Here is a 27,959-nt window from a genome sequence, read left to right as displayed (position 1 = left end):
TGACAAATCTTAAAAAGCATTTGTCATCAATTTTTATTTTTAGAAAATAAATGGCAAAATATATACACTGTGGAGTCTGAATCTCCCCATCACAGAGCGTGAACGATGGTCCTGTTGCGAAGATGCTGAATATACTCTTTGGCATGGTCAACTGCCGTCTTTGGTGGCTCAGGTGGAGGTGGGGGACCTTCCACCAACTTCACAAAATAATGGCAATAAACCTTCTCCATGATCCCAAAGTAACCTCTGCCATGGTAGCGGATGCGTTTCAGGCACTGGCCTCGCCCTGAGGTGGACTCAGCTAGACAAGGAAGAAAAAGAGAATTACAGGAAGTGAGTATTATCCACAAGCCTCATCGGCTGAGCAATTTCTGTCCTTTCCTTGACTGAATTCTGAGATTACCTGAGCTCACTGAAATAGGCCAAGGAAGGCCCAAAACGATGCCAGTCACTCAACAAACATTTTTGAGTTCCTACTGGGTAGCAGGCTCTATCCTGGGCTCCAAGGATATAGTGGTGAATAAGGTTTCAACGGTCCCACCCCTAGACACTCCACAGAGCACAATTTCAAAACTACTGCTTACCATTAGTTGTTTTAAAACACAATCTTAACATAAATCTCTTACCCAAACCTCTTTGATATAGTTTGAACCAAATGCACAGCCTGCCATGTTTAGTTCTCTGGAATACAGGCCCAATCTACTCTTCCCATTTTAACTACTCTAGGACAACCTCCTACTTCCTTCACACTATTTTCCTCATTGTACCACACTATTATACTATTATTGCTTATTCCAACCTAGTGACTTTGCATGTATGGCTACCCTGCTTTAAAAATCTGCTCTTCTCCTGGACATGCCTCCAGATTCCCAAAAGCCTATCTTCAAATGCCAATTTTTTCTAGAAAGTCTCTATAACTATTCTAACCCAAATTGACCTTTTCTTCTCTACACCAACCATTTGTCTGTATTACTCTTTTTGGTCTCAAATCATATGCTGTCTTTATAAGCATCTGTGCTTCATCTGTAAAAGTCACCTCCTCAACCAAACTTGTACTCTTTTTGTATTGCCCCAAAAGTTCACGATCCATAGAAAAAGAAATGATCTTGAAATCATTTCTGTACATTAATTAATGATCTTGAAATCATTAATTATATCATCTGGTAATTAATATCATTTTTTCAATACAGAGATCTCTGGTAAATCTGCTCAAATTCTGAAATAAGTTTCAAAGGTTTTCAAGTACATATAATATTAATGGTGCACATGGTATTATTATAATTCAGAATAACAATGTATGTATTCTTCCAAAGAAATACTACTGTCAAAGAACTACAAGTGCTAAATGTTTTAAAATGACACAAAAGATACAACCTAAAAATACAAAAACTCGCTGGGTATGTGGACAGTATGCACACAGAAAGTACTCAAATACTTTTTGAATGAAAGAATACATTAAGATATCTCGAAAATGAGAAAAACCTGTTTTTCTACAGATACTGCCTAACAGATGTAATGAACTTAAAATACTGCATATTTTCAGGCCAGGTGCAGTGGTTCATGCCTGTAATCCCAGCATTTTGGGAGGCCAAGTCAGGTGGATCACCTGAGGTCAGGAGTTGGAGACCAGCCTGGCCAACACAGTGAAACCCCATCTCTACTAAAAATATAAAAATTAGCTGGGCATGATGACACATGCTGGTAGCCCCAGCTATTCGGGAGGCTGAGGCACAAAAATTGCTTGAACCCCAGAGACAGAGATTGCAGTGAGCTGAGATCGCACCACTGTACCCTAGCCTGGGTACAGAGTGAGACTCCATCTCAAAATAAATAAATAAGTGTGTATATATACACATAGCAAATATTTCCTATTAGTAGTATTTAGGTAAATACAAATCTTGAAATTGTAACATCAGAAGCCCTCCCTTGGCCAGGCACGGTGGCTCACGCCTGTAATCCCAGCACTTTAGGAGGCCGAGGCGAGCAGATCACAAGGTCAGGAGATCAAGACTCTCCTGGCCAACATGGTGAAACCCCATCTCTACTAAAAATACAAAAATTAGCTGGGTATGGTGGCACATGCCTGTAATCTCAGTTACTCGAGAGGCTGAGGCAGGATAATTCTTTGAACCAGGGAGTTAGAAGTTGCAGCGAGCCAAGATCATGCCACTGGACTCCAGCCTGGCAACACAGCAAGACTCTGTCTTAAAAAAAAAAAAAAGGGAAGCCCTCCCCTCCTACCTTCATCACTCTTAGCCAATAAGACTGATCTACAAAGTCCGACGATCACTTTCCCTAAAGTGATTCACTTTAGATGCCACGAATCACAAAGCAGTGACATTTTATTGGTCCATGTTCACTTGTCAAGGCCTATTCACAGCATCATTAGTCATCATAAGTTTAAAAAGGAAATGAACTTTCTAAATCTGTAGTCATGTAATATACCAGGTATTAGCTTTAGACCAATGACAGGCATTTGAAAGAATTACCATACAATGAGAATACATGCTATCAAAAAAGCACTTCCTTTAAAATGCCTATTCTTTCAGGGTACTGAAAGAACCATTGCTGAACTAAAATAGTATCCAATAAGTAACTAGTCTTTCAAAACTCTAAGAGAAGTCTATGGAATGAAATGTCTAGGCCTTTTCCAAGAACACAATAAGATAAATCAGTTTCCCATATTCCCATATTTTATGGGTAAGAATCAATAGTGTATTTATTAAATAAACAGCTTCCCAGGCCTCTCCACTGGGGTTTCAAGTCCAGTGGGTCTGTGCCAAGGCCTGGGAATCTATATTTTAAATAACAACCTCAAGATGCTTCTTACTGAAGAAGCTTGGCAAATACAAAATAATATGTCTGATATATCATACTCTTCCTGAGGATACCCACCTCTTTTGATTACGGAATTAGGCATTAAAATACTTAGTAAATAATAATTTTAAAAATTATAAATTCAAACTTGCTAGCCCTACTTAAGAAAAGTGATCAACACAGAAGTAGATGAAAAGAGAGTATAAGTAGGGCAGAGATTTTTCAGCAGAAATGTGCATAAGAACTCCAGATTAAAGGGTTAGGCGATGTGGCTTTGGGAGGCTGAGGCAAGAGGATTGCTTCAAACCAGGAGTTCAAGACCAGCACAGGCATCTAAACGAGACCTGTTCCTACAAAAAAATTTTAATTAGCTAGGTGTGCTGGCACGTGCCTGTAGTCCCAACTACTCAGGAGGCTGAGGCAGGAGGATGACTTGAGACCAGGAATTCAAAGCTGCAGTGAGCTGTGATCATACCACTGCACTCCAGCCTAGGTGACAGAGCAAGTCCTCGTATCTAAAAGTAAAATAAGATAAAATAAAGGGCCATTTATGTAGGATTGGTTAAGTATATTTTTGCTTAATGGCAACAGTGGACCCTGCTCCTTCATTTGGAACAAAAGGATTAAGCTCTTTATCCTCTCTCTCTTTACTATAATTATTGAAAAGGATTTAAAGACAGTTATTTTAAAAGGTTTAAAGACAAATCGTATTTCATTTGGATCTGAAGTCTATCAGCTAAGAATCTCATATTCATGTGAAACTGCATAAAATCAATTAAATCTGATATGATATTCAGAGTCACAGAGCAGAAAAAATCACTAAGAGGTTTTAAGCAAATGGTCTTGCTCCTCATCCCCTCTAACGATTCTGAGCCCTACCCAGTATTATTTATTCATAATGCTCCCAGAAGAAAATGCTTATGGCTGGCTGGGCACAGTGGCTCACGCCTGTAATTCCAGTACTTTGGGAGGCTGAGGCAGGTGGATTGTCTGAGGTCAGGAGTTCAAAATCAGATTGGCTAACATGGTGAAACCCCATCTCTACCAACATACAAAAAAATTAGCTGGGCCTGGTGGCCTGTGCCTGTAATCCCAACTACTCGGGAGGCTGAGGCAGGGGAATTACTTTAACCAGGGAGGTAGAGGTTACAGTGAACCAAGATTGCGCCACTGCACTCCAGCCTAGGCGACAGAGTGAGACTCTGTCTCAGAAAAAAAAAAAAAAAATTAGCCAGGCATGGTGGCAAGTGCCTGTAGTCCCAGCTATTCAGGAGGTTGAGGCAGGAGAATCTCTTGAATCCAGGAGGCAGAGATTGCAGTGAGCCAAGATCGCGCCACTGCACTCCAGCCTGGGTGATAAAGCAAGACTCCCTCTCAAAAAAAAAAAAGAAAGAAAGAAAAAGAAAATGCTTATGATTAACTACTATGGCCTTGCATCTTCTGAGTTGTCATTTTGATTTCCCTCTGCATCTCTGCATGTATCAGAATAAAATTATACAAGATTCAGCTTTAAAATAAGGTATTTCAATTGAAAATCAACTAATTTGAATTTCAGAAGGAGGTGTGGTGGCCAGCATCAATTCCAGGTGAGTTGAACTGAGATTTTTAACATAAACAGCAGAGAGGCTATGTGAAAAAGTAGAATTTAAATGTTTTTTTACTCTAAATATTGAAAAATTATAAAATACAACTAGTTCCCCCTGTAATGATTCAGTCCTTTCTCCCTCATCTGGAGAGCAGCTGTTTCCCACATCTTTTCTTTTCTTTTCTCTTTTTCTTTTCTGATGGAGTTTCACTCCTGTTGCCCAGGATGGAGTATAATGGCACAGTCTCAGCCACCATAACCTCTTCCTCTCCCGAGTTCAAGCAATTCTCCTGCCTCAGTCTCTGGAGTAGCTGGGATTAGAGGCATGCACCATCATGCCCAGCTAATTTTGTATTTTTAGTAGAGACAGGGTTTCTCCATGTTGGTCAGGCTGGTCTCAAACTCCCAACCTCAGGTGATCTGCCAGCCTCAGCCTCCCAAAGTGCTGGGTTACAGGCATAAGCCACTGCGCCTGGCCTCTCCATTTCTTGAATTTAAAATAACTTTAAGTAAAATAATGCTTCTATGTAGGTACGGCAGTTTGAGAAAATTTTGCTTCAACATCAACATCTTTGTTCGATTGTACAACTGCTGAGGTTAGGAGTAATTGCTGCTGTAGTGAGAAGAAAACAGTAACTCCAACCACTGCTCCACTTTCCCATGGTGTCGGGAAGGGGCAAGAGAGCTTTCTAATAAACACTTATCTCCTTCTCGGAAAAGAACTGTGTGAAGGTCTGCAGCAAAAAGATTCCTTACATTTGTACAGCACGTCATGCTTCCCAAAGCATTTTAACTTATGTTAATTTAACTTGATGTGGAACAACCATGAAAAAGCAGAGCTAATGCTTCAGGATATAATAACAAAGTGGAACAAACACATCTGGGTCATCTGAGCCTTCCAAGGCCCCTTGGCTTTTATAGTTCAACAGATCTTCCATTTTAATAACTGGAAGGTTAAATTACAGGACACCTTTATGGATTAGGCACTGGCTTGGCACATCATAAATAAAGATTTTAAAAATGCACCTGTGATCCTTTATTTACCTCCTTCTGGTTGACAACTTTAAAAACATCTTATACTATTTGTTATATTACAATTAAAGGACCACTTTATGTACCAGTCTTGGTATCTATTATTTAGTAATTATTAGCAATTAGCTTTATAATCTCAATATCATTACAGAACAGGTATCAGTAAAACAGTACAGTTATTGTCATGTATAACTAATTAAAATTAAAATGCATACAACTGAAGAATAAGCCATTTCTAGCCATTTTAACTGACAAACCACATCCTGAGGAGTTAGACATTAAAGACTATTGTTAGATTAAAAATATGGCATTACTATTTGAAGACATTTGCTAAGGCTTAGAATATTAAAAATCTTACCTATATATAAATTGGACCTGAATTCCACATTGTGGTCTCTCACTGCCATATCTTGTGCTTCTAAGAGAACCTTAAATAAGAAAAAGAAAAGCACTTATATGGCTAACCCTGAAGTAAAATGGAATTATGTTTCTCATCTCTCATTATTTCTGTACTATGATTGCTAATCACATGCTTCCATAGTCAATTTTAAAAAGAGAATGTCAAATGATAAGAGTACAAAGGAGAAGGGAGCTTTCTTTCCTCAGACCAAGAATTGTAAATGCGAAAAAACAAGTAAATGCATAGAACACAGCCCATCCTATTAAGTTTTAAATGACACGTGTAAGCTCCAAGAAGAAATAGTACCACTTGTAAGCAATACCCTAGGCAAGGAATATTATGACTTTGAGTCAGAAACTTGTCGAAAAGTTTCCAAGGCCAGATGTGATGGCTTATACCTCCGTGATCCCAGCACTTTGGGAGGCCAAGATGGGCAGATCACATGACACCAGGAGTTTGAGACCCCCCTGGTCAACATGTCAAAACCCTGCCTCTACTAAAAATACAAAAATCAGCCAGGCGTAGTGGCACATACTTCTAATCTCAGCTACTTGGAAGGCTGAGGCTGGAGGACCACTTGAACCTAAGAGGTGGAGGTTGCAGTGAGCCGAGGTTGCAGTGAGCCAAGATTGCACCACTGCACTCCAGCCTGGGCAACAGAGACCCTAGCTTAAAAAACAAACAAAAGTTCATGAAACTCAATAGCTTAATCTTACTGAAAAGTCTTAGCCAGGCATAGTGGCTCAAGTCTATAATCCCAGCAATTTGGGAGGCTGAGGTAGGAGAAATGCTTGAGGCCAGGAGTTCAAGACCAGCTCATCTCTACAAAAGTAAAAAATAATTGCTGGACGTGGTGGCGCACACCTGCAGTTCCAGCTATTTGGGAAACTGAAGGATGAAGATCCCTTGAGCTCAGGAATTCAAAGCTGTAGTGATCTGTGATTGTGCCACTGTACTGTAGCCCTGGGCAATGGAGTGAGAACCTGCCTCTAAAAAACAAAATTAAAAACTAGAATAAAATAACAATTATTAAACTTTGGATGCAAAGTAACCATCAACATCAGACAAGTAGAGAAAATCACACTTGATATAGTAATTTCCTTGAAGAGGTTAATTATCAGATTTACTCTCCATAAATATTTTGAATTAAGTTAACTTTTTCCAGAACACATTTTTGTAAAAATAGGACAATTGTCAGAAATAACAGAAACCAGATCTTTTACTCCTTAAAAGATAAAGGATGCAGTACAAGTCTGGGTACACAACAAATACCTGTAAATGCATTCTGAACTGAATTAAATATAGTAAAACCACAGCATTACAAAGGAACATTTTAGAAGTCTGAATCTATCAATCTCAACTATTTAACTATTACTATTAAACTGAAAAGTTAGAACTGAGGTTAGGTAAGAATAAACTGAAAATATAGAAAATAATTCTGATATCCACAGACAGTAAGGAACAATAATCAATACAGCTTTTTGAAACAAGAATATTAAAAAATAAAAATATATATGTAATAAAAAAGAATATTCATGATCCTAGAATGAGTCATCACAATTACCATAGCACATTTGTATCTAGTGAATTAGCTACATTTAGAGTTGGAAGGAGCTTTAGGGATCATCTAAGCCAATCCCACATAGTTTAGGTCAGAAAAATAGAAACTGGTTAAGAGTCTTGCCCATGGTCAAAAGAAAAATATCAGAGAAAGGACTAGAGTCCAAGTCTCTTGAGTTCCAGTCCAGGGCTCTTTCCATTCAGTTACAAAATCATTTAGTTATACAAACTCTCCTTTATGGGGAAAAAAAGAATCTAAAAAATAGACCTTGAAGTTCAGCCTTGCTCAAAGAAATAAAAAAGTAATATGCATACACAAACATACATATATACACACAAATACATATATATATGTATACATATATATGCACCAAGCCCCAAATCATTATAAATAAGATTTATCATATCATAAAGAGTAAAAAATAGATAAATATCTGGTGGAAATAAAAGCATCTCAGGAAATAAATGTCTAAAGCACAAAACATTCCTAAGGTATATGAACATTTAATAAACTGAGCACCCTAAATCTATATGATATAAAGTATGTATTTACAACAGAAAATTCAGGGAATTCATGATTTAGGCTAAGCTTACTAATAACTGCAAGTCAGCTGCATTCCCCAGTTCCCCATTCCCTACCACACCCAATCTTATAAGTTTACCTCTTTAATTATTTTGGCCCCTTTTTTGTCACTGAATTCCAACTGAGCCAAAGCCTGGTCAATAGACATTCCTCGTATCTAGAATTAAAGGGTGAGAGACAAAAAAAAAATTAGTTTACAAAGTCAATGTTTTCAATGAAAGCCTTATATAATTTGAATAACTTGTAAAAATACTGAATTGAACCGAAAGAGAAGAAACAAGTTTGAGAGGAGATACTATTCTCTTTAAGTCAAAATGAAACAAACATTTTAGCCATAAAACTTAGACTGTAATAGTTTCAATAACATTAAAAGTCAGCAAACATGACAGAGAAAGACCACAGGTTGGTAACAACTAGACTAGGCATTAAAGGCATCTCCTTCTCCTATAGGATAAACGTATTATATGTATATCTGCTGCTTTTGTCTTCCCTCATCTATAAATTTCATTTCCTAGGGAAAAAAAAACTTAAAAGCAACATTTTAAAAATAAGTTGAATCAAGTTTACAGATAAATAAGCAGGTTTCCTGGATTCTCTGGTTATAACCAAACTCCTGATGCCTTTGTTTTAGTATCTATCTATCCAATACGATTTAGTTTCTCAGAAAAAGGTAAAAATCAAGGAAAATCATACATCTCTGAAAAACCATTCTTTTTTTTTGAGACGGAGTTTCGCTCTTGTTACCCAGGCTGGAGTGCAATGGCGCGATCTCGGCTCACCGCAACCTCCGCCTCCTGGGTTCAGGCAATTCTCCTGCCTCAGCCTCCAGAATAGCTGGGATTACAGGCACGCACCACCATGCCCAGCTAGTTTTTTGTATTTTTAGTGGAGACAGGGTTTCACCATGTTGACCAGGATGGTCTCGATCTCTTGACCTCGTGATCCACCCGCCTCGGCCTCCCAAAGTGCTGGGATCACAGGCTTGAGCCACCGCACCCGGCCTTGAACAATCATTCTTTTGATTACCTACCAATTGTATCATATTCCTCACAAATCTTTTTCATTTTTCAAATCCTGGGGTGAGGTGTGGGGAGGGGAATTCATAGCTTCTTCCATACATTATCATACGGTAATCATTGTAGCTTACCAATTTTGCCAAATACCACATCTTATCTTTGCTGTATTTTATTTGTCTTCGACAGTGGTAGATTTCCTTACAAACAGGAAAACAAAGAACAGAAAGAAAATTTTAGCAGGTATATCACAAAATGACAGTAAAATATACTGTTATTAAAGTTTTTACTTTCTAGGCCTAAAGAAAATGCTGCCACAAGAAATAGAAATATTACTAAGAATTTAAAGATTATTTTCCCCTACACAAAGCTGTATTTTTCCCAAGTCTCACTATGTTAAAAGATTACTAAGGGAGAAACAGAAATTTTACAATGGCTGGTTGGTGTCAACACCTGCAACATTTCTATCTAGAGAAATACCAAAAGATTTAAATGAAAATATCTTGAAACAATTTAGCTGATTAAAAGAACTAAAGAAGAAGTACAACAAGAAAAAAAAAAGTTCATTAATGAGGAGAAAAATGGATAAAATAAGTGTTTTCATGTGAAAAGGCAATATTCTAAGTGTTTGGTTAAGAACAGGTTCTAGAATCAGACTACCTGGATTTCAATCCTAACTCTGCTATTGACTAGCTACATAATCTTGAGCAAGCTAGTTAACCTCTTCTGTAAAAGAAAGATAATGATATCTACCTCTTAAAACAATAATTAGAAGGAAATAAAATAACCTATTTCAAGAAAGTATTTTATAGTGCCTGACACATGGTAACTTCTCACAAGTATTAGCTTTTATTATCTCCTAAAGGGGTAGGTATGTCCTGTTTAATTATAATGTATAGTTCAAAAAGCACTTTTCACATTCACTATTTCATTTAGTCTAACTCTATGAGTTGAGAGGGGAAATATTTTATATACAAACTGAAAATCAGAGAAATCAAGTGACTTGTCTAAGACCACAGGTTTGCAAGAGACCAAGTTGGAATTCAAAAAACAGAGAGCATGATATACCTGATACAATGTCTAGCACGTCTACTTTCAAAAGTTCCCCTATGGACTCTAAAACCCACTTTCTTCCCACTACTATACCATACTGCCACTTCAAAAAACATTAGAAAACATGTGTTATGGGAAACTATAGCAAGGAGGTTTCAAAACTTTCTAAACCCATTTCTACTAAAACCCATCTCTACTAAAAATACAAAACTTTCTAACACTCTGACTCCGAAATTTTCAAACTCTGTCTCAGAAAGAGCAGAGTTTTCTCAAGTGGTCATCTTTTAATATGTGGCAGATTTCTTTTCAGTTGGAAAAGAAGCAGACAGCCTGAAACTGTAGCAATAGCCCAATTACATTTTCAGCAATAAGTCCTGGGGAGCAAGGCAGAGGAAAGAACGGTCATGACTGATAATAATAATCTGCAAAAATTAATCCACTCAATGAAATCTTTCACATAGAAGAGACCCTTTAATTTGTGCATTCTTGTGGCAGGGTATCTTTTTTTTTTTTTTTTTTTTTTGAGACGGAGTTTTGCTCGTTACCCAGGCTGGAGTGCAATGGCGCGATCTCAGCTCACCGCAACCTCCGCTTCCTGGGTTCAGGCAATTCTCTCCTGCCTCAGCCTCCCAAGTAGCTGGGACTACAGGCACGCACCACCATGCCCAGCTAAGTTTTTGTATTTTTAGTAGAGACGGGGTTTCACCATGTTGACCAGGATGGTCTCGATCTCTTGACCTCGTGATCCACCCACCTCGGCCTCCCAAAGTGCTGGGATTACAGGCTTGAGCCACCGCACCCGGCCGGCAGGGTATCTTTAAGCCTTAATTTTGTATGATTACCCTCAAATTTTATAAATATGAAAAATTATACTCCTGACCAGAGGATGGCAAAATGGAATGAAGTGTTTACAAGAAAGGTGAAAGTTACTCAATCATCCTCTTCTAAAACTAAAAAAAAAACCTCAGCATTTACTTTGGGCAGGTGAAATGTCTAAGGGCACTTTCTAAAGATAAACTAGACAAAGTCTCAGTACATAAGTATCAGGCAAATAGATAAAGTAACAAAGTTGGAAGTCAGAAGGCCTAGTTATATATCTCTGCCATTAACTGACCTATACAGCAAATTAGATGCAGTGCAGATAGGACACATAAAAGAGTTATTCGAATGAAGTAAATGTATGTGTAAATTATGAAATGTCTAATTCAATAACTTCTGAATAAATCAATTTATTTTTAAAGGCATATAATAATTCTAATGAGGAAAACGTGTTACCTAATAAAAGTTCTGGCCAGGCGCTGTGGCCTGTAATCCCAGCACTTTGGAAGGCCAGTCAAGGCAGGCAGATCACTTGAGCCCAGAAGTTTGAGACCAGCCTGGGCAACGTGACAAAAACTCATCTGTACTAAAAATATAAAAATTAGCTGGGCATGGTGGCACGTACCTGCAGTCCCAGCTACTTGGGAGGCTGAGGTGGGAAGATCTCTTGAGCCCAGGAGGTCAAGGCTATAGTAAGCCATGACTGCACAACTGCACTCTAGCCTGGGCAACAGAGTGAGATCCTGTCTCAAAAAAAAAAAAAAAATGTTCTAGGCCAGGTGTAGTGGCTCACACCTATAATCCCAGGACTTTGGGAGGCCAAGGTGGGTGGATCACTTGATGCCAGGTGTTGCAGAACATCCTGGGCACATAGAGAAACCCCATCTCTGCTAAAAATACAAAAATTAGCCAGGTGTGGTGGCACACACCTGTAATCCCAGCTACTCAGGAAGCTGAGGTACAGAATTACTAGAGCCCAGAGGTGGAGGCTGCAGCAAAGCAAGATCATGCTATTCCAGCCTGGGCAACAGAGCTAGACCCTGTCTCAAAAAAAAAAAAAAAAAATTATTACTAGAGCTTTATGAGATTCAGATTCACATTAATGTATTATTACCAATATGCTGATTAATCCATAAATTAAAAATATGTCTCATATAGAAATTGTTGTTGGGAGAGTGAAGAAAAAGAGGAAAAATAAGAAATGGTAGCTCAAAGAGTTCTGACATAGTCTTATTACACTTTTCATTTATTTAACATAGCTTTTTTCAAAGACATTGCAAAAGTAAACTCAAGCCCAAATTAACACGGTGTAACTATCATAAAGAAAGCCCTTTAATTTCTCTCTGGCTCATTTTCTTCACATGAAGCCCCACATAAGATAAAATCTACATAAGAATCTGTATTCTTTGGAAATTGGTGCTAGCTAAACTAGGAAGTTAGTCTTAAGAATATTAGGAGTAGCCTAAAACAACTCTAAATTGGTAACATTCTTTTTTTTAATTTTTTTTGAGACAGAGTTTCGTTGTTGTTACCCAGACTGGAGTGTAATGGCACGATCTCGGCTCACCGCAACCTCCGCCTTCTGGGTTCAAGCAATTCTCCTGCCTCAGCCTCCCGAGTAGCTGGGACTACAGGTGTATACCACCATGCCCAGCTAGTTTTTGTATTTTTAGTAGAGATGGGGTTTCACCTTGTTGACCAGGATGGTCTCGATCTCTTGACCTCGTGATCCACCCGCCTCGGCTTCCCGAAGTGCTGGGATTATAGGCATGAGCTACCACGCCTGGTCAATTTTTTTTTTTTTTTTTTTGAGACAAGAGTTTTGCTCTTGTTGCCCAGGCTGGGGTACAATGGCACAATCTCCGCTCACCACAACCTCTGCCTCCCAGGTTCAAGGGACTTTCCTGCCTCAGCCTCCCAAGTAGCTGGGATTACAGGCATGTGCCACCACGCCCAGCTAAGTTTGTATTTTTAGTAGGGATGGAGTTTCTCCATGTTGGTCAGGCTGGACTCAAACTCCCGACATCAGGTTATCTGCCCAGCCCAGTAACATTCATTTTAATTTACTGCTACAGGGTTTGCTCACTATCCAATCCACTATTATTTATTGACTATATATTCTAATGCAGAAGATCAGAATTAGGTAGAATGGTAGATATCATCTGGCCCTCTTTTCAGCCAGAGATAAAACTAATTTTAATAATGGCTGTAGCTAGCAGATTGTAAAGTCTGAGAGACATTGTACATGATAGCACAGTATTATGAACTATATGGCGAATGAATAAATTATTTCCAGTAAGTTAGAAATTTATGAAGGATATCAGCCTTCTCAGTCATAACAGGTACAACTGACGAACCAATATTAATTTACTAAATACTATTATTTGAAGCCAGAAAATGTTCAGTATTTTCCAAATATCATAATCTGTCCCCCAAAGGATTACTGAAACAAAATCTGTGCAAAATAGAGAAATTAAGGTTTTCCAAAATACCTATATAAAATCAAATCAAACGTCTTCCCACAGGCACTTGTATAAGATAAATAAATGATACAAAAAAGTTAATCAAAATAGTTTATTAAATACAACACACAAATTACTGGATTGATAGTGTTCATCATTTGCTAGAGTTAAGCAGATGACATACTATCAACTATTTGAATTTTGCCACTTGGAGTATATCCTAAAGTACATTTTTTTAATATCTAAAAATATTAGGACCACACAACATAATTGTGCTGTTAGATTCTGGACTTGACAAATACTATTATAATTTTCAATTAATACCTGATTTCAAAGAGCTCAGGTAAGAAGCAAAAAAAAGTTCATTAGTTACAGAAAATTTTTTATTTACAGTATTTTTGCAATTATGTAACATTTCATTTAGTAAATTTTGGTTAATTACAAAATGGAGACCAGCCCAGCCAACATGGCAAAACCCTGTCTCTACTAAAAATAGAAAAATTAGCTGGGTGGCATGGTAGGCATTTGTAATCCCAGCTACTCAGGAGGCTGAGACAGGAAAATCACTTTAACTTGGGAGGCGGAGGTTGCAGTGAGCCAAGATCACACCACTACACTCCATCCTGGGTGACAGAGCAAGACTGTCTCAAAAAAATAATAATAATAAAAATAAAATAAATAAACAAAATGAGGTCAAACTTAGTAGCCTAGACTGACAAATCTTTCAGGTTGTGATGTCCTGACAAAATCAAATAAACTGAAAAGTTATTTGTTTATTCTGTGCAGATAAAGATACATCTCCATCAGGAACCCAAAGATTAACTTCAAACCGTAAAAAGAAAAAAAAAACCATTGTGTCTATACTCAAATATATAGCACTAGAAAATCATATACATAATTTAAACACTGGTCAACATTTTAAGTCATTCTTGCCAACTCCACATGCTCCATCATTAAGAACTCATGAGCAAGCCTCATGAGTCAAAAATCAGTATGTCTTAAACTCTTAGCTTAGTTTTAGAGTTAAGGTTCCTATCCAGGAGGTTAAGTAAAAACAAACAATTAAGTAAAGAATTACAATCTTTAACAACTATTGAAGAGATAAATCTATTACATCTTCTATGTCAATTAGAGTCAACTGTTATATAATTTTTATTTTTTTAACATAGAAATAATAAATCATTACTAATCACTTTAAGAGTAAGAACACTACCAGAATTAAGAGATTAGTTCTGCCCACAAACTTACTGCTGGTCTCCGAGGTTCTCCAGGCAGTTGTGGTGGATAAACAATTTTATTCTTCTTCTCCCATTTTCGAGAAATGTCAAGAGAAGCACTTGTGTGGATATATGACTGAGGTAAAACACTGTGAAATGAAAGAAGCCTATAAAACAATAGACACAACCTGTTTGTAGAGTTTACATCTCTTCTGAACCATTATCAGCTCCATTTTGATGAAAACAATTTAAGGATCACAAGTGGAAATATTCTAGAGGTACTCTTTAATAGAGACTACTTTTAAACACCACAAAGAGCTGGAGTTATCCTCCAGTTTATTGGAGGATAACAAGAGACAAAGTAAACACACATAAGTCAAACAGTTAATAGATATTAACTCAAGATTTCTTGCCCTGACTGGCCAATAATACTGTCTTCTTAAGTCAACCACTGCTAACAAAGATTTAGAGAAGACATATTAGCTCTCTGAACTGACCTGTAAAATTGCCCAACTTTGTTGAGTAACTAAGACAAATATACAAAACAATTAAAAAACAATAAAAACCCACATAACTAAAATACAGGAAACAGCAGAGGATTTCAGAGGTGACTTCAGGTGAATCTTGAACAATATCCTAATTGATATGGTTTGGTTCCATGTCCCCTGCAAATCTCATCTTCTTGAACTCCCGACCTCAGGTGATCTGCCCGCCTTGGCCTCCCAAGTGTTTGGATTACAGGCGTGACCCACCACGCCTGGCCAAATCTCATCTTCAATTATAATCTATACGTGTTGAGGGAGGGACCTGGTGGGAGGTCACTGGATCATTGAGGAAGTTTCCCCCATGCTGTTCTCGTGATAGTGAGGGAGTTCTCAAGAGATCTGAATAGTTTAAAAGTGGGAGTTTCCCTATGTTTCTCTCTCTCTCCTGCTGCCTTGTGAAAAAGGTGCTGCTTCCCCTTCGCCTCTGCCATGATTGTAAGTCTCCTGAGGAATCCCCAGCCATGCAGCATTATGAGTCAATCAAATCTCTTTTGTTTATGAGTTACTCAGTCTCAGGTAGTATCTTTATAGCAGTGTGAAATGGACTAATACACTAATTGTCAGAGGAATGGGGCAACAACAAATATATCATCTATGCAGAGGTACAGAGTTGAGAAGTAAGGGGAGAGGTGTGACCGAGTCAGAATTTGTTAGGTATCAGAAAATATTGGAAAGGTCATTGAGGTTAGAGTGGTTGTCTTTGAATGCTAAACTAATGGGCTGAGAGTTGATGATGAAAATCCCAAATTCATTATTCCTTGACCTCTTCCCCCACAATTCAACTGCTTTAATAATATACAACTAGTCATTCTACCATTCCCATCTTCTGCTACTTCCCCATATCATTAAATAAAATAATTCTTGAATGGTGTGCTAGAGTTTATCTTCAACTTCCCAATCATTTTCATCCTGCCAGAGCTAGTTACCAAGTCTTACAGATGCCTCCCCTGAAATAGTTCTCAAATGCTTTACCTCTTCTCCAATCTAATTAGAATATATAGTCAATAAGTAACAGTGGATGGGATAGTGAGCAAACCCTGTAGCAGTAAATTAAAATGAATGTTACTGGGCCGGGCAGATAACCTGATGTCGGGAGTTTGAGACCAGCCTGACCAACATGGAGAAACTCCGTCTCCACTAAAAATACAAAATTAGCTGGGTATGGTGGCACATGTCTGTAATCCCAGCTACTCAGGAGGCTGAGGCAGGAAAGTCACTTGAACCTGGGGGAGAGTGTTTGAAAATATGATGAGAGAGAGTAGAGGTTACAGATAAGATTGGCCATGAGTAGTAAATGTTGAGGTTGGGTGACAGATACATGGAGATTCACCATATTGTCTACTTTTGTATATGTCTGGGTATATCCAAATAAAAAGTTGACACAGCAAACTTTGGTATTTCCCTACTGCCCACAATACAGAGTCCAAACTCTTCAGCAAAACATAGAAGGCCTTTCATGATCTAGACCCAACCTGCCCTTATGGCCTAGCCATAGAGATGTTCCTTGTTCCCTGACCAAGCCTTTACTCAAATTGTTTTCTCCTGCTTTATCATCTCCTAAATGAAATGCTTATCCTGTTTTAAGTTCTAGTTCAAATATCACTTCATTATGAAACATCACCTAATCCCTTCTCCGATACTGATTCTCACATTGTCTTAATACTTTGTTCTTGCCAGCCATAGAGCAATGACTTGGATTACTGTATTATCATAAGTGGCTATAATAGAAGAGTTATTGTACCAACTGTACAGATGTTGAGCATTTAAAGGACAAGTCCAACATTCTTTGTATTCTAGCACTAAGAACAATGTCAGGTATGTGGATACTGAGTAAACATTTAACTCAGACTTACATGCTCAAAGTGGTTGTATATTGGCATATTCTCATACAAATATGCAACTTGGATGATTTACTTGGCAAACAAAGCCTTTGTTTTTAGTCTTCAAGCAATTTAGACAAAAGACTCAAACAAATCTATTCTTCTAGTGTATCATTTTTACCTCAAGTTCACTACCTCATATCCTAACATCAAGATTAGTGCCATCAAAATACCTAAGAAAATCTGTACCTTTGCCATCCACATTTAGGTTCCACTGTCTTAACTGAAAAGCACAAAATTAGGATACATGATGTATGCAGGTATACTTTCCTAATGAAATGTAAGCCAGGTGATGAGAGCTGAGGCTATAGAGCCAAGTAGACCTGGTCTAAATCCTAACTCTAATTTACTAGGTGAATGGCCTTGGGGAAGTCAAAAAACTTTCTGGGTCTCAGTATTCCCATCAGTAAATAGAGTAATAGTAATTACCTCATAGCCTTCTAAACAAGCTCAAATGCAAGTAAAATACTTAACCTGACAAAGGGCTCAATAAATTTTAGATATTATTACTTATGGAATGAGGAGGATAATAACTACTTAATTCTTAATTAATAATTAATATAGTACATCATACAATGTCTAGCCCATGATAAACACTGATGGCTAGCATTATTTTTAAATTAGGCCCTTAGTAGCTGGAATTACAGGGATTACAGGCCATCACATCCAGCTAATTTTTGTATTTTTAGTAGAGATGGGGTTTCACCGTGTTAGCCAAGCTGGTCTCGAACTCCTGACCTCATGTGATCCACCCGCCTCAGCTTCCCAAAGTGCTAGGATTCCAAGCGTGAGCCACTTAGTCCATTTTTTTTAAGGGTATTAAAAAAAATTATTTTATAAAAATAAAATATAATTAGGCCCTTTAACAGTTAATCTCTCCTGTCCCTACCCCCCAAATAAGTCCTGTGAACTGTAAGCTTTATATATACAATTTCAAACTCTCTTCTCAAGTTTATAATCATAAACGTTTGTGTTTCTACATAGTTGTAATTAGTGAGTAGAGTACACTATGTTTGCCACCTCTGTGAACTTTGGTTTCTTTGTGAAAAGAGAATTGGACTATATCATCTATAGGGTCCCTCCTAACTTTAATTTTATCTCTAACCTCATCACTGACAGCATGACAGAAACATGAACTGCTTGACTACAAACCAATCTGAAAGATTTCTTGAATTAGGCCCATACCTGCTGTACTCGCCTAGCACAGTATGCGCTCTTCAAATCTTCAATGCATATTTGGTGAATTAAATATGATGCTTCATAAATTAAACACACGATGAATTAATAATGCCAAAGCTTTCTGAATTCTTAATACTTTCAGAACTCAAACAATCCATAAACTGAATTATCAAGCAAACACCAAACTACTATAATCAAATTAAATTAAAGTATTATTCCAAATGGGTTACTTAATTTACAAGTACAGAATATTAAATTAAAAATTCCTATGTGCCTTCTCCTGGCCAGTTGCTGGAATCAATTAAAACAAAATGAAGCAACCTTAAAATAGAAAATACAGACAAATTCTAATTCTAATTATCAATTCTTATCTGAGAGTGACCTAAGTATCTCTGGCCACTTGCTCTTCCGTGAGACACTTTCTTTAATTGGGTTCCAGGACACTTGGGGTTTTCCTCTCCCCTCTCTGGCCACACCCCCACATTTTCCTTTGTTGTTTCCTTGTCTCCCTCCCTGGTCTGTAAATGTTGGCTGCCTCATGTAGTAATCGATCCTTGGACTCTTTCTATCTACACTCATTCCCTTGGTGAAGTCAACCAGCCTTGCAGCTTTAAACATTATCCATGCATTGATGACTCCCAAATTTACATCCATTCCCTGAACTCTAAACTCATATACCCAACTGCCTACTCATATCTCCACTTGGATGCTTACTGGACAGCTGAGATTTAACAAACCCAAAACTAGGCTACTAATATACTCCCCAAACCTGCCCTTCTGGAAGTCTTTCTAGCTCAGTAAATGGTAACTCTACCCTTCCAGTTGCTCAGCTCATAAACTTTGGTGTCACCCTTCTTTCTCATACCTCATATCAATCCAACAACAAAATCTGTCAGCTGTGGTTAACATACTACCAGAATCCAACTATTCACTTACCCTCTTAGCCTCCCTAATTCAAGCCACCATGATCTCATACCTGAAATATCCAGTGGTCTCTGCTTCCATCATTCCTCCCCATCCCCATCCCAGTCTATTCTCAACACAGCAGCCAGAAAGAACAACTCATAAACATCAGTAAGACCATATTACCCCTACACTCAAAACCTTGCAATAGTTTCCCATCTCATTCGGAATAAAAGCCAAAGTATACAATAAACAATAAGGCTCTATATGATTGATGAATCCTCTTTCCTCTCGGACCTCATCTCCTATCACAACACCAGCTATGGTTTCTTGGAGGTGTTGCACTTACTGTTCTATCTGTACAGAATGCTATTTGCTCAGATGCTCAAATATGTACTAAATACATATTTGTAGAACTAATGAAAGAATAGAGACAGGTAAGGTAAGAGGACCGAGTGTAAATATGCCAAAATTTTACACATGGTTGGAAACTGAGGAAAGCTGAAGAAGATAGGCCCAGTTTTAAGGGTGGTACAGCCAGGCATGATGGCTCACATTTGTAATCCCAGGGACTTGGAAGCCTGAGGTGGGAGGATCACTTGAGCCCAAGAGTTCGAGTACAGCCTACACTGCATAGTGGGACTCTATCTCTTTAAAAAGTTATTTTTTGGCTGGGCACAGTGGTTCATACCTGTAATCCCAGCAATTTGGGAGGCCAAGGCGGGCAGATCACTTGAGCCCAGGAGTTTGAAACCAGCTTGGCCAACATGATGAAACCCCCCATCTCTACTAAATATACAAAAATTAGCCAGGTGTGGCAGTGTGCACCTGTAGTCCCAGAAAATATTTTGTTTAGATCCTCACTTTGACTATGTAACCTTCAGTACACTTTGACTATTTAACTATGTAACCTTCAGTAAGTCACAAAACTTCTCAAATGCATGCATCAGTAAAATAGGAGACATGGAATTCAAAAACTAAAAACTGTCAGCTAACAAATATAGCCTGCAGAGTAATCCCAGCACTTTGGGAGACTGAGGTGGGAGATTACTTGAGCCCAGGAGTTCCAGACCAGCCTGGGTAATGTAACAGGACTTCGTCTTTAACAAAACTAAAAAAATAGGTGTAATGGTACATGCCTGTGATCCCAGCTACTTGGAGGCTGAGGTGGCAGGATAGGTTGAATCAAGGCTGCAGTGAGCTATGATCATAACACTGTACTCCAGCCTGGGTGACACAGCAAGATGCTGTCTTTGAAAAAAGAAAAAAGAAATTTTAAAAAAAGATTATATATATTCTGTAGAAATGTTTTATTTGGTCAGCAACACTTTTCTTAACCCAATTGAATGTTTTAAGATGAGGAATACACTCTACTGACTGTCATAGGCCCTCCACTCTCTCAGTTTACATAGACAACTTCCCTTAAGTTTATTCATTTCTAGTCTGGGGCCTATATGCAATTAAGTTTCCAATCACTGGCCAGGCAGCTCATGCCTTTAATTCCATCACTTTAGGAGGCCAGGGTAGGAGGATCACTTGAGCCTAGGAGTTAGAGACCAACCTGATCAACATAGCAAGATCTCTGTCTCTACAAAAAAAATTAAAAATGAGCCAGGTGTGGTAGCTGGCATCTGCAGTCCTAGCTACTCAGGAAGCTGAGGCGGGAGCCCAGGAGTTTGAGGCTGCAGTAAGCTATGATCATAGCACTGCACTTCAGTCTGGGCACAGAGCAAGACCTTGTCTCCAAAAAAAGGAAAAAAAAAGTTTCTAATCACTGAATCAAATTATATGCTAAGATTTTACAAGGTTATCGTGAACATTATTTATACCTTTCTACTTAGTTTTCTTTATGGTCATTTTCCCTACCAGAAAATCCAAAATAAGGATTCACAAAATTATGCAGTAATTTCAGAATTACAAATAGCCTTAGAGATTATCTAGCAAAATCCAACACTCTTTTATCATGACATAGAGGAAAAGACTAAAGGCAAACAGCTTAAGGTTCTTGCTCAGAGCTTCTTAATATAAGTTGGTGCAAGACAATTCAACTCAACATCAAAACATTTAACTTGTGTAAGACCTTATGCTGGAGCTACAACAACAAATAAATGTCCCTACCTCTCCAAGATACACAAGCTAGTAAAGGGCATAGACACATAGACATGAAGACATTATAGAAGGCACGCATGCTAAAAGGAAGGAAAAATTAATTTCTTTCCGTTTTAGAGAGACTTAAGAAAACTTCCTGAAGGGGAAACATCTGAATAGAGGTTTGAATAATGGGTAGGACTGCTGCTTTGGACAAGATGTGATGGCATAGGAGGAAAAGCCAAGAAGCATATAAGTGCACAGTATATTCAGAAAAAGGAAGTAAATCAGCATGGTTGGGGGTAGAGTGATAGAAGATTATCTAGGAAGCATATAGACAAATCCTAAGAGCTAGTGACAAATCCTAGAGCTATTTTCCTCTTTAGCCCACCTCTTTATCCCCCTAGGACTCAAGAACCTCGAAAAGAGTTAAACATAATTGGGAACTCAGGAATAATTTATAATAATAGAAACATTAGTGGCTACTGGAATTCAGAGTGGTATTATCATATGCCATAAACATACTAAATACTTCATATGCATTATTTTGTTTGAACCTCATTTAAAAAATCTATTAGAGCTACATGCATGGCATGTGCCTGTAATCCCAGCACCTCAGGAGGCTGAGGCAAGAGGATTGCTTCAGCCCTTAAGTTTGAGACCAGCCTGGGCAACATAATAAGACCTCATCTCAAAAAATAAATAAACAAAAATTTTAAACTTTTTTAAAACCTAAGAGATAGTTACTAATATTACTCTCATATCATATAAGTGATAACCAAAGCTTATAAAGAGGAAGTAACTTGGCGGGAGGGGAGATGGACAAAAATAAATAAATAAATAACTTTTCCAAAATCAGTTAAAAAGTGTATTCATATATAACTCATCCATCTCCAAAGCCTATGAACTAAACCAAAATAAATGCTAACAAATGCACAGAACAGAAAATTTACAATCAGATTATCAATTTTCAAATACTGATTTTTTAAAATTAATTTTTGAGGAGCAACAGCGACTACTTACCCTAACATTTAAAGAATGCTTTTGTCCTAAGGCTACAGAATGATCTGGAGAGTACAGTATAAAGCTTCAAAAGTTCTTTCAACTGAGTGGCAGTAGGCAAGTTATGTTACGCTTGGGGGCTTCAATTTCCTCGTCTGAAAAATGGGTATAGCAGTACCTACTCGTAGAATGTTATGAGAACGAGTTAAGGCATATAAAGCGCTAAACACAATGTCAGGTATGATGTAAACCACGGCTGTCCACAACATAGTCCCCGTCCAAGTAATCAGAGCAAGTAATCAGAGGGGTAACTAGAAAAGTTACCCCAAGTAATCAGAGGGGTAACTAGAAAAGCTGGACGCGGCCGGGAGGGGTGGCTTCAAGCCTGTAATCTCAGCACTTTGGGAGGCTGAGGCGTGTGAATCACGAGGTCAAGAGATCGAGACCATCCTGGTCAACATGGTGAAACCCTGTCTCTACTAAAAATACAAAAAATTAGCTGGGCGTGGTGGCGCGTGCCTGTAATCTCAGCTACTCAGGAGGCTGAGGCAGGAGAATTGCCTGAACCCAGGAGGCGGAGGTTGCGGTGAGCCGAGATCGCACCATTGTACTCCAGCCTGGGTAACAGCGAAACTCCGTCTCAAAAAGAAAAGAAAAGCTGGACGCTTCCATATGGAGATGGAATAGCCTAACCATGTCCAGAAAGATCACAGTAGACGTTCAGAAAAAGCATTTACAATGGCCCAGGTAATGGGTACTCCTTATCCCTGCAGGACTTATGCAATAAGGTGGCGAAAAATAGGGTGACCAAACAGAGACTCGGGCTGTCTCCTTCGCCTCAGTAGGGCGAGAGCCTAAAGCAATTAGGGACGAAGGCGCTCAGTTACCAACTAGCAGAATAGTAAAGAGGCCTTGGGCCCTTCTGAAACTCCGAAGCGAAAAACTTACCTCAAGGCCAGCTTCCCCTGCCTCCTCAGGTTCTGTATCCACAACGCACCTACAACATAAACACAAGCCGTCAACTCAGATTCCATCCGGACTCCCTTCTGCAGCTTAAGCACTAAGAAATCCTTACCCAACTGATCCAGTACTGCTGCCGCCATCTTTCGCCCTCCCGCTACGGAAGCCTCCGAGTTCAAGCGCCTTCTAGAGAGCACGCATGCGCATTACTCGGAAATTCCTGTGGGGCTCTCCCCGCAGCACTACCTACACCCGCGGTGCTGTCACGAAGATCGGGAGCACAGCGCCACCACTCAAGGTGTGATCACGCGAGCCGGGCTTGGGAATGAATGAATTAATAAAGTTCGAAAGCGCGTGGGCTTCCGAAAATTCACCTGGATTCAGAAAAGTTGTGAAGCCCGAACTCAAAAACTCGAAAGGCGTAGGGGAACAGAATCCGTGAACAAGCCATGTAATCCGGTGGCCCTCAGTTTTCTTCTCAGAAATAGCTAACCCTAGGGCACAAGCTTGTTATAAAGATCGGTTGAAATCGTGTGAAAGCTATTTTATTTCATTTTATCGAGACAGGATCTCTCTCGCGCTCAGGCTGGTGTGCGGTGGCAATGACCTAGTCTCTTTGCAGCCTCGACCTCCCGTGCTCAAGCCACCCTTCCACCTCAGCCTCCCAGTTAGCTGAGACTACAGGTGCACGTCACCACACCTGACTAATTTTTGTATTTTTTGTAGAGACTAGGTTTCGCCAAATTGCCCAGGCTGATCTCGAATTCCTAGGTTCAAATGATCCACCCTCCTCTGCCTCCCAAAGTGCTGGGATTACAGGTGTGAGCCACCAAGCCTAGCCTAAAATCTCTTTTAAACAGCAAATAGTTCAAATATCATGTATGCTGTTCTAATCTCTACTAATCTGGTTGACCTCCAGGAAATGAGTTTATATTCATCGGGCATTTACTGCCATATGTCCGGCAGGTATTTCACCAAATCTCATTTATTCCTCACAGCAATCCAACAAGGCATGGATTATCATTTTCCTTCTTCAAATGAGGAAACATATTTAGGATAGAAGTCTCCCAGCTAACAACTGGCAAACCAGTGATCAATCTGCAGCTAGGGTGTCTCCAAACTCGTGCCCCTAGGTGAAGCCAAATATATGTATTTGACCTCTCTGTATTAATGACGAGTAGTTCAGATTTCGGTTTGCTACATACGCAGGAGTGCCAGATACCCAATGCAAATAAGCAACACACAAGTAGTGCAGAATCTGAGCATTTTAGCATTTTTTAGTTGGAAGGAAACTTTCCTTCACACCATTTACCACATACAGGTTCCTTCACAGAGCTCTCAATCAAGCAAATCGAGTCACTCCATTTGCTTCTCTTTCATCTTTGAATGCCCAGAACCCAGAGCCAGAATTTCCACCCAGTTGCAGAAACTGTTCTTTCCCTTTTTAATTCCAGATTTGTACTTTCATAGTTTTGTTTATTTTTTGAGACAGGGTTTCACTCTGTTGCCTAGGCTCGAGTGTAGTGGCACAATCACAGCTCACTCCAGCCTGTCCTCTGGGCTCCATATTTTTGTTAAGTGGCTCCTTGTGCATACCTTTAAAACACCTCCACACTAGCGAAGTGCCCTGGCACAGAGCGTTCAAAAAACAATGAACGCGTAGTGGTTGAAAAAGTCCAAAGAGTAAACTGGTAGCGTGGGGCAGTGGTTCCACTAGTCTAATCCTCTAATTTTGTGCCTTCCTGTGGAAAGTGAAATGTTTAATTTCGTGGCTGTGCTCAGGCAACATCCGACCCTAGCCAGGGTTGGGGCGGACCTCCTCCGGCGGGCTAGGTACGGAGGGCGGGTCAGTGCAGCGCACGCGGTCAGGCCCCTCCCAGCCCGGCAGCAGCGAGCACGGAACGCGCAGTGCTAACTGGGCCTCGGCGCGCACCGTAGCGACTGCCCGAGAAGGCGGGGCTCGGAGTTTACCCCGCCCCCCCCCGCCTCCTGGCTAAAGCGTGAGGCTGCGAGCGGTCTCTCTCTTGGCTGCTTCTCTTGCCTGCTTCTCTTGGCTCCGACGACCTGTAATTATGGGGCAGGAGCCGCGGACGCTGCCGCCCTCTCCCAACTGGTACTGCGCCCGCTGCAGCGATGCCGTGCCCGGGGGCCTCTTTGGCTTCGCCGCGCGGACCTCCGTCTTCCTTGTCCGCGTGGGCCCGGACGCAGGCGAGAGTCCTGGGACACCTCCGTTTCGAGGTAACTCACCATCCTTGGTCCCGAGCCCTCCTGCCCTTTCTACGCTCCCCAGGGGCGCCGAGTGGAGGTCTCCAGCCACCCTATTTTCTACAGTTAGGGAAACTGAGGTCCAGACTGGGCGAAGAGTCAGCCCACAATCCCTAAACTGAGTTGCTTCTGATCCCCAGAATGAGCTACAGCATGCTGTGGCCGAGCGGTCCCGCCTCCTGGAGCTTCCACGTGGGACCGCTTGCTGACTGAAAAGTTAGCCCTGTACAGTCCCGGCCATTTACAGGGTTCCCCCACCCAGCCCGGTGCACGCCAGCCCCTCGGGAGCCTTCCTGAGGTTGGGGGCTGACTACAGCTGCAGGCCCTATGCATGATCCTTCGACATGTGACATTCATTACTGTGAGATGAATGAGTTGAGCCAGATGTTTTCAGGCTCCAAACTAGGCTTTGATTGTGCCTTGGGATATGACGTGTCAGGTAATTTATTCTGGCCAGATCTCAATAAGTGTCGCTATCACATTATTTGAGCTGCTTTCCAGCCTCTGAACTAAGCACAGCAAGGTATATCAACATTCATTTCACAGTTGAGAAGCTGAGGCTCAAAAAGACTTGTTCGAAGTCACGTGGCACAGCCAATAATGTCAGCACTTGGGAGTTCTGATTGTGAGTCCGTCGGTATTTCGGTTATACCATGGGTTAAGTAACTCCAAAGTATCTGCTCACTCATCATCCAACAGCAGTATGCTTCTGCCAGGAATCTTGGATAGCACTTCGATTAATCTAATGTCTGGTTTTACTTGAAGTCATAGGAGAGTTGGTGGGACACACCGAGAGGGTCTCTGGCTTCACATTTTCTCATCACCCTGGTCAGTACAACCTGTGTGCCACCAGCTCCGACGATGGGACTGTTAAAATATGGGACGTAGAGACAAAAACAGTTGTGACAGAACATGCACTCCATCAGGTACCATGGCTTACTGGTTTCTCAGACCGTTTTTGTATGTCTGTGCTGAGGGTTCTTGGGTTTCAAGCTAGTTTTCCTAGCTCATTTGTGCAAGGTAACTTATAATTGTGTTCATTAATTAGATAAGACTATATTGTAAGCTGTCTCAACTTTTTTTGAAAGGAGATACATACAAACCAGAGGTTGGCAAACTTCTCTGTGCCTATTTTTGCAAATAGGTTTTATTAGAGTAGAACCACACTAATTCATTTAAGTATTGTCTATGACTGCTTTAATGCTGTAAGAATTGAGTAGTTGCAACAGGCATGGTATGACCCAAAACGTCTAAAACAGTTACCCTCTGCCAGGCACGATGGCTCACGCCTGTAATCCCAGCACTTTGGGAGGCCTAAGCAGGTGGATCACAAGGTCACAAGTTCAAGACCATCCTGACCAAGATGGTGAAACCCCATCTCTACTAAAGATAGAAAAATTAGCCAGGTGCTGTGGCAAACACCTGTAATCCCAGCTACTCTGGAAACTGAGTCAGGAGAATTGCTTGAACCTGGGCGGCAGAGGTTGCAGTGAGCTGAGATCACACTGCTACACTCCAGCCTGGGTGAGACTCTGTCTCAAAAAACAACAACAACAACAATTACCCTCTGGTTATTGATATAAATAGACTTCTGATAGAGACTGTAAATGAGTGAATTAAACTCATTTCTAAACTAGATAGTTACTTGATATACCTGCCTTTTGAGAGAACAAGGGAAAAGAAAAACTCACTTAATCTTTGTAAGAACTCTGCATTAAGCTATTTAAAAAATGTTATGATTATTTGATCCCCTGTAGTCTAAATCTTCCCACCATTTTGTTAATATCATGTGGCTCTACAAGTACTACTAAGTATTAACTGCTTTTAATGTATGTACATAGCATTACGCTGGGTTGTGATACAAGTTAAAAATTAAGTAAAATGTTAGCATTGACTAACAAATTTTTGTTTTGTTTTAAAGCATACGATATCAACATTACATTGGTCTCCTCGAGTAAAGGACTTAATAGTATCTGGGGATGAAAAAGGGGTAGTTTTCTGTTACTGGCTTAACAGAAATGACAGCCAGCACCTCTTTATAGAACCCAGGACAATTTTCTGTCTTACTTGTTCACCTCATCATGAAGATTTAGTAGCCATTGGGTAAGTACTGTGCCATCTGTACTGAAGATTTTTGTTTGTGTATGATCATGTTTTGCATTTTCTTTACCTTCTCCTGTCCTTTTATTCCTCAAAGAAAACCATCTACAGTTGTTAACCAGTCACCCTGACCCCTTAGCATCATTTATTCCTCCAGGTCCTTACTGACTCTGCCAGTCCGTTTTTGTTTCCTTGGTTTTCCATGGTACTGTACTTTCTTGGTTCTTCATGTCCAACTCCTGTAGTCAACCTTTAAATGTAGGAAGCGTCCTCTTTCACCTTTTTCACTTTCTGTGCTGCCTTTTGATATAACATGAACTCCCAGGTGTCAGATGACTTTGCTCAGTTTGTCTGGTTCTGAGCACTCCGTCTAGATTGGGAAAGCAGTGTGACATTGGGATCCATTTCCCCATTGATCAACAAGGTTGTTTCACAATGATCTACCAGGATGGACATCCCCCTTTCCTTCACCATTTATGTACTTCTCACTGAAAGA

The 27,959-nt window shown here is 39.8% G+C and overlaps 2 protein-coding genes across 6 annotated transcripts in view; one reads left to right on the top strand and one right to left on the bottom strand.

Annotated features, from left to right (window-relative positions):
* Window positions 1-9: 9 nt before the first annotated feature.
* Window positions 10-23,269, bottom strand: MRPL22 (mitochondrial ribosomal protein L22). 3 transcript variants are annotated; one of them, XM_008988695.5, is made up of 7 exons: window positions 23,214-23,269; window positions 23,087-23,135; window positions 14,573-14,708; window positions 9,125-9,190; window positions 8,057-8,134; window positions 5,793-5,862; window positions 10-301 (listed from the first exon to the last, which is right to left on the bottom strand). In XM_008988695.5, exons 1-7 carry the CDS (start codon window positions 23,239-23,241, stop codon window positions 90-92), a joined length of 639 nt encoding a protein of 212 aa, XP_008986943.1. In that variant the 5' UTR covers window positions 23,242-23,269; the 3' UTR covers window positions 10-89. The 3 variants fall into 3 exon arrangements, with proteins under 3 accessions (XP_008986943.1, XP_002744475.1, XP_008986957.1); XM_002744429.7 differs by having other exon boundaries at window positions 14,573-14,690; XM_008988709.3 differs by lacking the exon at window positions 14,573-14,708.
* Window positions 23,270-25,060: 1,791 nt separating this feature from the next.
* Window positions 25,061-27,959, top strand: part of GEMIN5 (gem nuclear organelle associated protein 5) — a 54,401-nt gene continuing 51,502 nt past the window's right edge. For all 3 annotated transcript variants that reach the window (XM_035289359.3, XM_035289366.3, XM_035289351.3), the window contains exons 1-3: window positions 25,061-25,336; window positions 26,129-26,289; window positions 27,285-27,466. In XM_035289359.3, coding sequence (XP_035145250.1) covers window positions 25,171-25,336; window positions 26,129-26,289; window positions 27,285-27,466 — 509 coding nt within the window. In that variant the 5' untranslated portion in view covers window positions 25,061-25,170. The remainder of the gene's footprint in view (window positions 25,337-26,128; window positions 26,290-27,284; window positions 27,467-27,959) is intronic.

The sequence above is a fragment of the Callithrix jacchus genome, chromosome 2 (genome assembly GCF_049354715.1).
Source record: "Callithrix jacchus isolate 240 chromosome 2, calJac240_pri, whole genome shotgun sequence".
NCBI lineage: Eukaryota > Metazoa > Chordata > Mammalia > Primates > Cebidae > Callithrix > Callithrix jacchus.
Note: the sequence above shows the minus strand (reverse complement) of the source record. Positions and strands in the feature narration are given on the sequence as shown.